Source organism: Canis aureus, chromosome 7 (assembly GCF_053574225.1).
Source record: "Canis aureus isolate CA01 chromosome 7, VMU_Caureus_v.1.0, whole genome shotgun sequence".
Classification (NCBI taxonomy): domain Eukaryota; kingdom Metazoa; phylum Chordata; class Mammalia; order Carnivora; family Canidae; genus Canis; species Canis aureus.
In genome coordinates this window covers 50,979,228-50,991,612 of record NC_135617.1, presented here as the reverse complement: position 1 = coordinate 50,991,612, position 12,385 = coordinate 50,979,228, and the positions used below count along the sequence as shown (strand labels likewise).

The 12,385-nt window shown below is 37.8% G+C and overlaps 1 protein-coding gene across 19 annotated transcripts in view; it reads left to right on the top strand.

Moving 5' to 3' along the window:
- MLIP (muscular LMNA interacting protein) overlaps positions 1-12,385 on the top strand; it is a 256,011-nt gene that overhangs the window by 111,765 nt on the left and 131,861 nt on the right. For 14 of the 19 annotated variants that reach the window (XM_077903598.1, XM_077903604.1, XM_077903597.1 and 11 more), the window contains one exon: positions 10,140-10,295. The exons of 3 other annotated variants lie outside the window; for them this stretch is intronic. In XM_077903598.1, the coding sequence (XP_077759724.1) occupies positions 10,140-10,295 (156 nt within the window). Of the gene's footprint in view, positions 1-1,567; positions 1,712-2,977; positions 3,063-10,139; positions 10,296-12,385 lie in introns of those variants that run through there. 2 more of the 19 variants (XM_077903606.1, XM_077903596.1) reach the window with 2 other exon arrangements.

Below are 12,385 nucleotides of genomic sequence, written 5' to 3'. Positions count from 1 at the left end.
AGATGAGACTACTTCCCCATGCGGTCTGTATTCAGCATATCACCTTGCACTATCCTCTGACTTCACTGGCGACCACCGTAACTTCTGTCTCTTTCATGAGACTGTAATGCATGTTGAGAATAAGTTCCAAATCTTCTTTGTCTTCATGTCTCTCAGAGCTTAGAATAGTGCCTGGTACTCAACAGATGTTTATGAAGATAAACGGGATTTCTAGTACCTTCTTTCATCAAACACGGGTATAGGAACAGACAAATGGATGTCTGAATAGCTTGGGCAGCTGGATCTGTTCAATCACATGTTTCTTGGCAAACTTTTGTGTGCTAATCTATTTTTTTTCTCAAATTTGTTTCCCATGTCAGGAAGAGAGACTATTTGTTTTATACTGTTTATTTTAAAAGCAATATCTGAAGAGTCTTTTGGCCAGAAGTTACAGCAGTAATATATACTTAGTAAGAAGGTGAAAGACATCCTACTTTGGCCATCAATGATGCCAAAATTTAAAGAAAATTTGAATTATATTTGTCGCAAACTTTGACAAATTTTATTTTCTCTTGGAAAAAAGATTATTCAAGAGATTGTTTTGTATTGTTTAGTGGGAGAGAGATGATTGAAAAGTTTGTTTTTATACAAAAAGATGGAGAAATAAAAGTGTATGTTTATGTGATGCATGATTGACTTAACCTAATTGAATAAATGTCTACATTACACTGTGAAAAGAAAGGTTTGTGTTTATAAATGTTTCAGGGTCTTGGGTAGACCCTAGGCAATGTTCTTACCAATAGGAAAAGTCATTGTAATTGGAGGATAGATGCTCTCCTCCTTCCCACCCCTCCATCCTGTGTAAGTAACTCACTTGTTTTTCATCATCCAGGACTGGGGCCTGTTTTTGAACAGGTGCCATCATTTTCTATTCAAATGAGGATGGTTTCTATAGAAATTGTCCTGAATGCATGTGCTCTTTGAGGCTATATGTAGTTACTAACCAGATGGCTGAAGCATGCTGTTATAATGCATGACCATTATGTTTTTTTTAAACTAACAATTAATACTTCTATCAATATAACAAATAGTTGCAACACCAACAATTATTAATAAAACCAAGGAAAGAAAATGACTAAGGTTGCCAATAAGACACAGAGCCAAATAGCAAAATAATGGATTAATTTAATTGGTTCTCATGTTATAAAATGATTCAAGGAAGAATTCAAATAGGGCAAAAGATAGGGGCTGAGATAGCAAATATTTCTAAAAGCAATAAATATTGCTTTGGGGGAAGGAATAAGAGAGAAAAGACCAGAGGGAAGACAGAATAAGGTATTGGGGAAGAGCTTGGCGATTGTTTGAATCTACTTGGAATGAACAGATAGAACTATTGACAATGGACTGAATTGCTGCTGCCCCAGGGAGCAACTGATTAGAACTGTGTGAGATGAACTATGTGATCTCCAGGGCTTGCATGATTTCACCGTAATCCTTGCAAGATCCCTGTGAGATAAGTACTATTCTTATCCACATTTCATAGGTGAAAGGACTGCCTTTGGGTCGGTCCTGCAGCCAGTGAATGATCAACTCTAGGGTTTCGTCCTTTATGACTCTACTTGCTGCGTACTGCTGTTCTGATAGGTACCTTCACTCAAGTCGGGCATCAACTGGGAGCTTGCTGGAAACACAGACTCTGAGGGCCCATCCCAGAACTCCTCAAGCTCTCCAGGTGGTTTATGCATAACGTTGGAGAACTTCAGTGTGGAACTTTCTTTCCTTTTCTTTTTTTTGCTTTGTATTTCTATTATTTGCATATGTTTTCGATTCTCAGTTGGATTGTAAACTCTTTGAGGGTGGGGAGGGTGTTATATTTTCTTTTGAGTGTCCATAAATATACGTATCCTAGAGAAAGGCATATAATTTGTCTAATGATGTAACAGCACTTCTGTTCAGAAATTTAGACAATTTTCCAGGTCAAAAAGTGCTGTGTTATTTGGAAGAATTTTTGCCAGTGTGCTAGTAGAATCACTTTTGGCAGTTATTTTACTTGTAATGTTTCCACAAATTCAGGCTTTTGATAAAGTTGAAAACGTTAAGAGGTATATAATCCAGGTCCTAAAATAAAATCTTCACTCCTTCTCATAGCCTTCGGTCTGTAACCAGCCCTGGGGCTGCAACATCTTTCATTGCCAAAGCACAAATATAGATATTTCAGATTTGGAGAAAAATCAATACTTAAAAAAATAGAAATACGGAAAGCTGAAGACTCCAATCAATTTCATGTGTGAAGTCTTGAGGTTTGTTCGTCTGCAGTCAGGACACTCACTGTCTTCCAGGAAGCTCGGAAGGGAATTTTGTTTCAACAAATATTGATTCCAAGCTTCATTCTAGAGCTAATTTGATTAATAGCAAAATTTCAGTCACTACAGATGCTCTTGCTGCTTGCATTTACATGCCAAAGAATGATAATGCTATTGATTTTTTGAAATGATCACTGTGTGTTTTCTAGTGCTTTATTTAGACACAGTGTTTGCATGTATTTCTACCTCTGAATGTTCTCAGTGAGTGTGACCAACTGGTTGCTGAGATTGGCAGATGCTCGGGCCCTTCAATCAGCTTCTCGTCCCTGCACAATCTGGCTTCTCTCTTTTCGGAGAATATGTAATTGGAATACATGCTTGACAAGAAAAGAGGGCAAACACATATAGGTGGCTTTTTTTTCCTTTCTTTCTTTCTTTTTTTTTTTTTTTTTTACTTCTCTTGGCTTCATTTCAGCAGTCAGTGTGACCTCTCGTGAAGTTCCACATCTAAAAATTATCTAAACATAAATCTACTCTGGAGACTACAGAATTCTTCAATTCAGGGAGGATTCCACTTTACCTCTTTTTAGAATTCTTTTTTTCTGTGTGAGTGTATGTTGTTTTAGTGAGAGGCTCCCTTCCCACCTCAGTCATCGGTTTGCTCACTCCCTTATGTGATGAATCAATGCTTCCAGAACAGGGGCTTCCGAGTGTCTGCGGGAACATTACTTCCAAATGAACTCGTGCGTCTTAGCAGGGAGCATTCAGACCACAGCCCAGGTAAAAGGAAGTCTTTCCTTAATGCTTTCAAGAACTTTTAAAGGCTGTGCACTCCGGTGTTTGCTGCAAGAGGGCTTGCGGGAGAGCTGCCTGGGTATAGATAAATTTGACTGTATATCAAAATGAAATGTTATCTACAGTTAGTGGAAGGGGTGAGCAGATAAAAGCAAACTGCTTACTGGCCAACCAAAGAAAATGCTCAGGACTGCCCTTGGTGTAGTGTTGAAGCTGACATCCTGTGATGTCTCTTCTTAACGGGAGGGAGGCTAGTGGCCATCTGCGAGTGTGGGTGTCAACATGGGAAGGAAGAGAACTTTTAGGGGACTAGAAGACAGGAAGGCATTGCAGCCTCAAACTGAGCAATGGAGCACTTGACCTGCATGGCATGGGGAAACCTAGTTTCTTAAGTTATTATTTGGCTGTCCGGTGAAAGGGGGACCGTCTCATAGAGTTTTGAGTGCTTGAAACCATATTTAGGGTAGGATTTTAATCCTTTAGGGCTAATTTCTATTATTAAAATAGTTTCCCATGGATAGGAACTAAGATGTGTTTTTAAATGGCAGTGACAACTGAAAGTGTTAACTGGCAGTTAACAAGTGCAATGATATTAACATGCATCTGTTTCTGCTTTGTGTGGAAAATGATTTTTCATCACCATAGCGATTCATTCCTGGGCTCCACAGGAACTTGGCCACCGTATGCAGTAAGGAGACAAAATTTTTTTCTTCTTTTCTGAGCAGGGGATTCAGCAGTCTACCGGCTAACACGTGGCTCTTCATCTAAATGTTACATCGTGTAGCTAGTGTAATTTCAAATCCTTTTCCAACCTAAATTCTGTGCAAAAATAAAAAATCTGTACCTCCTTGGTTAGAAAACAGGATGCTAGGTAAGAGTGATGAAAAGAGCCCCGTGCTAACACTGTATTCCCAGCTTAAAAGCAGATACCAAGCCATTGCCCTTTTTGTGGTTGTGCTTCTGAGGATATGTGTGCAGATAGGAATTTATCCCTGATCTTTTTCTCCAACAGTAACCTAGGAAGATGAATACATCGTTAGTCGTATTAGATTTTCCCTTTTATGTTATATTTGAATGACATCATGTATTGTTTCAACTAAAATTTAAAAAATAATGTTCTCCTACAAAGGGGAAGACAGTTTATGTAGGATATGGATGTGTCTGTAGAAAAATATGACAATAATGTAAAAAGAAATAATTTTACTTTTCTTTTGCTTTTGTTGTCAACATGTGGTTATGCTTAGAAATTCCCTTGAGGGCGTTGTGTTAAAAGTGCACCTTATGTACCGAAGCATCAGTTTTCATTCATATTGTGTTTCCATTATATTCACTAAAATTATAGCTATTACCCTTTGTTTTATTTTTTAAAAAAAGATTTTTATATATTTGAGAGAGACAGAGACAGAGATAGTGAGAGAAAGCATGGGGGGACAGCAGGGAGAGGAAGAAGCAGACTCCCTGCTGAGCAGGGAGATCCCAGGACCCCGAGATCATGACCTAAGCCGAAGGCAGACGCTTAACCAACTGAGCCACCCAGGCACCCCAGCTATTACCCTTTAAAAAGTCTATAGTTTATGGGGTTGTCAATAGTGGAGATCTATTTGTATTTTAGAGATTTAAGTGGCATGTATTATACAAATTTATGCAAGACCATCGAAGAAGTAAATTTCTGGGATTGTGTGCATTTTAAAGGCAAAGCCACTTCCTGTTAGTAATGTTATATGTATTTCATACTCATGGAGCACTTATACTGAAGCCTTTCATACATCAGTTTTTAACTTTTACTGGGATAGAACCTAAGATAGACTTGTAGTCATCATGGGGGCAGATGGGGCAAGCCTATGGAACCTGGGGATAAAGTCACAATTTCACCTCTTTTTTGACTCCTAAAAGACTGTTTTTATCTCTTACCCACATGAAATTCTGTGATGAATTATCTGAACTACCTCTAGTGATTTTGTTGCTAAAATCACTCTCCATCTATCATGATATTGATGAGATTAGTCATGTGAAAAAGCCTTCCTAGAAAATAATCTATCCAGTAAGTGTGTTGTATTGTTATTGCTGATAAGACTAATGGGCTTCCCAAATCTCACAAAGGATCTAATGTTCTTTACCACAATGGAGAGCATTGATTTATTATTTTCTGATGATTAGCTGCAACCTGGGAATTTTGACATGACTGCAATGAGGCAATAATGACAACTATCTTTAAAGGCATAAAAGAACATTAGGGGCACCTGGGTGGTGCAGCCGGTTAGGCATCCGACCCTTGGTTTCAGCTCAGGTCATGATCTCAGGCTACTGAGATCAAGCCCTGCATCGGGTTCTGCACTCAGCACAGGGTCTGCTTGTCCCTCTCCCTCTACTCCTCCCCCTGAACTCTCTTTCTTTCATAAATAAATAAAATCTTGTATAAAAAAAAGAATATTAAAACATGAGAGTTGGATCAGAAGGGTTTGTCTGTATGTATGATATTCCTTGAGGAATATGCATCATTTCTAGAAGGCATAGCTATTTTCATTGTTTAGTTACCAGAAAGTTTTACTGTATAATAGATGGCCTATGGTTAGTTCATTCGTCCTATAACTTGGGTGAAATCTCTTATAGGAGACCCAATTCTCTTTGTTTGATTACATGCTCAAAAAGAAAATATACAATTACTAATCTAGTGTCCTAGGCAGCCTGCTCCAGGTACCACCTGACCCCAGGGTCACATTGTACCCTCATGCTCTCCAGTCTTGCTGTCACCCAGTGTGACTTCCATTTTTGCCAGGCTGACCTTGCCAGCCCTCTTGTCTCATAGTTGCTTGAGCTTCACAAGCTCAGTGACTTTTCTGTTTTTTCTTCTCAGATATTCAGTCTCAAGGCCAAAGCCTAGACCACATAGAATTACCATACCTCTAAATCCTAAACTCTCACATACCATACTGTAAACCCAACCCATTCTCCCAGACACTCACTGTGCTACTGAATCTGTACTCTGAGCCTCAGAGAACACTGGAATCTGAGGGTCTGGAATCTGAATCCTGGAATCTGAGGGTCTCTCTTCTGGACCCATCCAAACTCCACTCCATGGTGGTCATTTGCTTTCCTCTCAAGGGTCCTCAATTTCCTTCTGCTAAAACTACTTCCAAACAACAGCTCTGTAAGTGCTACAGTTGACTTTCCCTGTTCTTGTGAGAGGTCATTTGAATATGCCTGCAGGGAATATCAAACCACCAAGCAAATTTGCTTTACCACAACAAATTCATGGACCCTTAGTATAGCCTATCAGTCCTTTTGTTTATAGTCAGGCATCTTTCCTATTGATGTCAATGATATTCCAGTCTTTTCTATTTTCCTTAAAATCCCATGTCACCTTTGCTGGTTCTTCTTTAGCTACTGGATCACTTAGTGTTCCGAGTCTAGAGGGTTCAATCTTGGACCTCTTCTTCTCCTATTTTTGCCTACTCCCTTGGTGATCTCATCTGGTCTTGTGGTTTTAGATACTATGTATCAGTTAACAACCCTAATAATTTTATCTTTAGCACAGACTTCCCTCTAAACTTGACTCATGCCTGCATTTCCACTGGGATGTGTATCTGACATAGCAAATTTGATCTTTATTCTTGGGCTAGCTTCACCTGTTGTTTTCCCCATTTTAGTGAATAAAATCTCATTTCTTGTAGTCATTCAGGTCAATAATTATGTACTCCTCTTTTTTTTTAAAGATTTAATTTATTTATTCATGAGAATACACAGAGAGGAGAGAGAGAGAGAGGCAGAGACACAGGCAGAGGGAGAAGCAGGCTCCATGCAGGGAGCTCGATGCGGGACTCGATCCTGGGTCTCCAGGATCACGCCCTGGGCTGAAGGTGGTGCTAAACTGCTTAGCCACCTGGGCTGCCCTTGATTCTTAACTCTCTCCTATATCCCACATCTAATTTTTAAGCAGATTCTAAGTTTTCCTTTAAAATATAGCCAGAATCTTAACTATTCTTATCATGGTTACCATAGCAACCCAAGTTCAATCTACCATTTTCTCTCCCATGGGCCATTGCAATGGCCTTATAACCAGTCTTCATAGCTTATAACTATATAAGTACCATATATTTTACATATTTATTTTTGTTTACTACTTCTTCCACTAGAATGTAAATTCCATTAGTGTAAAGATTTTTGCTCACCATTATATCACCACCACTTAGAGAGGTGTCTTAGCATTCAGTAATGAGACCTTGTTGAATAAATGAAAGTAAGTAGAAGGTAAAATATTCAAGTGAGTGTTGATTTTAGTAGGCACATAGTGGCGGGACTTAAGGCCACATAAAAGAACAAAGACACAGGTAGATAAGTAGATGTGATGGGAACCTTGGAAATTCTTTTCTGATTGCTTCAGTTATCTCAGTGAAATAAGAAACAAAGTCATCAGCTCAGAGTAAGACCATTGAAGAAGCTGTAGGGGGTTTGAAGAAAGAGGAGAGGATGCGAGTTTTCTAGGAAAGTGGGAGAGTGCATGGGCTATCAAGCTATAGTGTGTTTATAGAGCAGCATTGAAGGGTCTGCTTGGGCTGAGAGTCATAAATTCGAAATGAAACCAGTAAGCATAGTTGTGTGATTTCCTCCAATCACATACCTTTTTGGTGCAGGAGTAGAGTAGGTAGGAGGTTAGATTTTGTGAGGATGTCAATTTACCCAAATGGGAAGGGATGATGTGAGAGGGAAGGACACTTGAAGAATATGCATGAGAGGAACTGTGAGGAATAGAGTCACTGAGGCTGGTTAAAAAGAAAAAAAAAAAATATGGGACCATATAATTTTGGAGGGATCAGTAGATTTTCATTCTGGTGGGGTCTGAGAAATGTTGGAGTTGGAGTATGAGAGGGGGGTATGGAAGGAAAAGAAGTGGCAATCAGAGGGCAGAGAATAGAAAATGTGACATTATAGAGGTGTTGTGGCTATTGGTTGAGGCTAGGTATTTGAGAAGCAGGAAGGAATAGAGGCCAGGGCAACACACTCTGAGCAATGATGTTCGTATCACACAAAGCATAGTGTTAAAGAGAGTGGAATTGAGCCAGGAACTAAATCTTCAAAAAGGGAGGGCTTAATTTGGGTGCGGGCAGATGACAGTGAAGAGGAGAGGTTATGAGTGGTATACACTAATAACAAGAGATTCAAATCTGGCAGTTCCTAGGTAAGAGGAATGTAGAATGGTCTGGAAGCAGTACAGGGGAGTGAGGCAGACATTCTTGTACTTCCAGGGCCAGAGTGAGAGAAAATAGCTACCATTAAGGTTGCATCTTAGAGACAGAGCCTTTCAGAAGAAGCCATGGTTTGGCTAAAGCTAGGATAGTTAGAGGTTAAGGACATGGAGGATTTTGTGATGGCTGACTGAATACCAGAAAGTGTAGGGTTGAAAGTCTTCAAGAGTTGGAGCAGGGCACAGATGGGAAAAGAATGAGGGGGTGTGCATAGCACACAGGGGTTGTGGGGTGACTCTGAGGCCCAGGTTTCTCACAGGGGCTGACATGGCTGGAGTTAAAAGGAATGCCAAGATTAAGCCTGAGGGGTCCAAGGCCTTAAAAGGGGGCATGACTTAAAGAGAGAGGTGAGTTAGGGTCTTACCAGTGTGTATCGTATTTCTTCTGATGAGGCATGGAGGTGGCTGAGAATAAGTGTTACTCCAACTACACGGGGCTGATAGTATTATAGCTATCGATTATAGCTATATAGCTATTGATTATAATTGAATGTCGATTATGCCACTTTTCTGTTTCCCCAATGCACCATATTCATGAGCTTTTCTGTATCTTAGTTCATTATCTCTGGACTCAAAGGAGGCCATGTTCTTTCTCCTGTTCCCTTAGCTTATTTTGCCTGCTTCTTCCAGGACCTTGTTTTGCTTACCTTCTCTCCTGGTTCCTCCTGCCAGGCTACAGATATGTTCAAGTCTATTCAATTACATGCCAGTACAGGCACCTCTTTGACTCTCTTTCTCTTGCTAATTACTTCCAACATCCCTCCTTATTCCTCATCCAAACTTCTTGAAAGAAAAATTTATGGCACCATCTTCTCTTTTTCCCTTTCATTTAGTCCTCATTCTATTGCTCTTGGCTTTCTGTGCTTGTTACTAGCCATGCGTCTTTTAAAACCAGAATTATCTATCTAAAACTCTAATGTGACTTCATCATTTCCCAATCTATGGTCCTATAATGGTTGTCTGTTGCCAATAGGACAGAATCTAAGCTTGATCCACACCGCACTGTTGCTGCCCTTCCATGTTTCCATTCATCTGATTTTCTTAGCCCAGGATAGCCTTATCTTCCTCTTCACTGGGAGTACATTTCAGATATTGCCTTTTACAGAGCTTCCCAGGGTGGATAGGTAGGTACCCCTCATTACTTTTCCCTTAGTATTGTCTGCATACCCTTTTTTCTTCTTGTGCATGGTCTGTTGACCATTGCTTATTCACTATGGCATCCCTGGCTCCTGAGTGCCTCCCACACAACAAACACTAAACACAATTATTCTTGAATGAATAAAGTATGAATAAAAGAGAAAGTATATCCTTGAGGATAGGCATTGGCATTCTAGTAGCCAAAAAAAGCATACTTTCAATTTTAAATCCATTTCTTAGTACTCCCATTAAGGGTACATATTGGAAATTTCTTGTAGGCTTGGTAATTATGAGACAAACTGAACAGGCAAACCGAGGGTTAAATGAATAATGGTAAATTTTGAAACAGACTAGATGCTGTATTTGTGATGACCTTACTGAGGTAGATGTGCCCTGTAATATTCCAAGAGATCAACTAGCCAATCCACTGTTTTGTTGCCATCCCCTATAACAGGATCTTTCTGGGGTTGTATTACTTTCTCTGATAAATGGAGTAATTAAGGAAAGGGATCTGATCAATTATCACTATTTTTATAGCTGTTTTCTTTGGCAACCATACACACAATCACAGGATAATAGGCAACTTATCAAAATAAATGAGGTAACTATCATGGTATATAGAAAATAAAGTCAAGATAAACCTTTGACAGGACTGAAAGTCTAATTTATTACATGTCTCATAGGTCTCTTCTGGTGATTCTGAAGCCAAACCTCTGATCTTCACATTTGTCCCCACTGTCAGAAGACTACCAACCCACTCTAAGTTGGCTGACACCTCTAAATTTCTTGTTAAAATTCCTGAGGAACCCAGTGATAAGAATCCAGAAACTGTAAATAGGGTAGGATTACTTTTGTTCTTTTTTTGTATTAAGCAATTGTATATTAAACATTAATTGTCCATAAGAATAACTTGGAAATTTGTATGAATGTTTATTTCCTTTGCACAAAGTGAGATGTCTGTGAAATGTAAGGTTGACTAAAAATATAATGTGTAATAGAAACCCAAACTTTATCATACTCTCTTTCTCTCTAATACACTATTCTCAACTTTTCTCAGTTGATGTCCTATTCCTTGCTCTTCACATGCACATTCTGCCTCCTGGCACTTCCTCTTCTCCCAAATATGTCTTAAAATAGTAAAAACAAAATTTCTTGAAAAGTTTGAATTTATGTCAATTTCTTGACAGAAAATACAAGATAAAACAGTGATGTATTATTGTTTTACATGCAATAAATAAGCAAAATTTAAAATGTGCAATATCCTGGGCTGGGTCAGTTGTGAAGATATTGACATGCTCACACTTTGCTACTAGCTTTGTGAATTTGTGTAAGTTTGGTGGAAAACCCTTATCCACAGTCATAAAAATGTGTATAACCTTTCAGTGATCTAACTCTTGGAAATGTTTTCCAAGGAAATAGTAAAGAAGCAGAAAAATGTTGTGTAGGAAAACAGGAAAAAATAAAAATAGTTTAATAGCTAATAATCAGAAAAAAAGTTAAGAATGTGATAATACATCACTTTCAGAAAGTTATAATCATGGCAATTATGTAATTTTATGGCAAAAGTTACTGTTATAAAACAGTAAGAGACAAGATAGATTATCAAATTCTATTTATATGCTGTTAATGCTTATCTAAAATGAAGACCAAGACTGGAAATAAAATTAAAACAAACTTTAAAGAATCCTGAAAATGACTTTTGTTAGACTAATGACATTTTGGGTGAAAAAAACTTTCTCTTTAAAATGTATTTCAGTACCATCTCCTTATGAGCAAAATATGACTGGGGGACTTTGGGGCATTCTTGAACCACTAAAAGGTGATAAAATAATCTGATTCACCTTGTCTGTATGAAAACATCCAGAAAGTTATAATATATCTGTGATCCGAGATTTTCAATGCTACTACCTTATTTCAAAGACTCTTGAGGTCAAATTATTTCAAGGAGATCTTGAATGCTACAATAGGAATTTCTGGGAAGTTTCTCTCTTATAGTACTTGATTACACATAATATATTTATGAGATCCTTTGTTACAGGTGCTATGAGCACATGAGACTGCAGATATATGAATTCATCTTGGTTGCAAACCTCCAGAGCATCCTAAGATGTTGATATTTGCTGATTGAAATGAAAAACACACAACTACATATTTAAAATATTCAAGATTTTTCCTCCTATTTTTAAAAATAGTTTAATATTAGAATAGGGTAAATCATCCCTTGATCATTTATATATTTATCCACTGTTTACTGAATACACTATATGCTTGGTGCTGTGTTCTGAATGAGTAAAATCAACTCACATAAGTCATTATTGGGAAGGCATGCAATAAAAAATGTGAAGTGTATATAATAAAATTTCAGACAGTGATAAAGCTGTAAAAATATATCAGAGGACAGAGAATCATGGACTATAGGAAGGGAATTATTTTAGATCATTAATAATGTTTTCAAAAACTAGTTCAATTATTGCCATCTTTTTAGTTATTGCTATTTTTTGTAATAAGCAATTTGTCTTTGAATCCTGTTATTTTTAATTTAAACTTATTTTTGGGTTTTTGTGATTGTACAGTATTTTAATTTAAAATGCGAAATGACCATTGTTCAAGAAATCCTAATTGGAGGGAATTTGTGTTTTGCTTCAACTAAATTATCATCAGCTGAAAAAATGTGCAATGGATATATAAAATCACCTCCTTATTTTAGTTATATATGATTAGTAGTTTGACTTCTATTTTCACACATACAACATATATGCACATAATAGCATATGCTAAATTTATCATCATGTTTGAAATTTCATTTATTTTAGTTTACTTAGTGTCTTTTTTAATGTTTTATTCCTAAGTAATTTTAGGCCTAAAGAAATGTTACAAAGAAAAGGATCGTAACCACAGCATGGTTATCAAAACCAGAAAAATAAACATT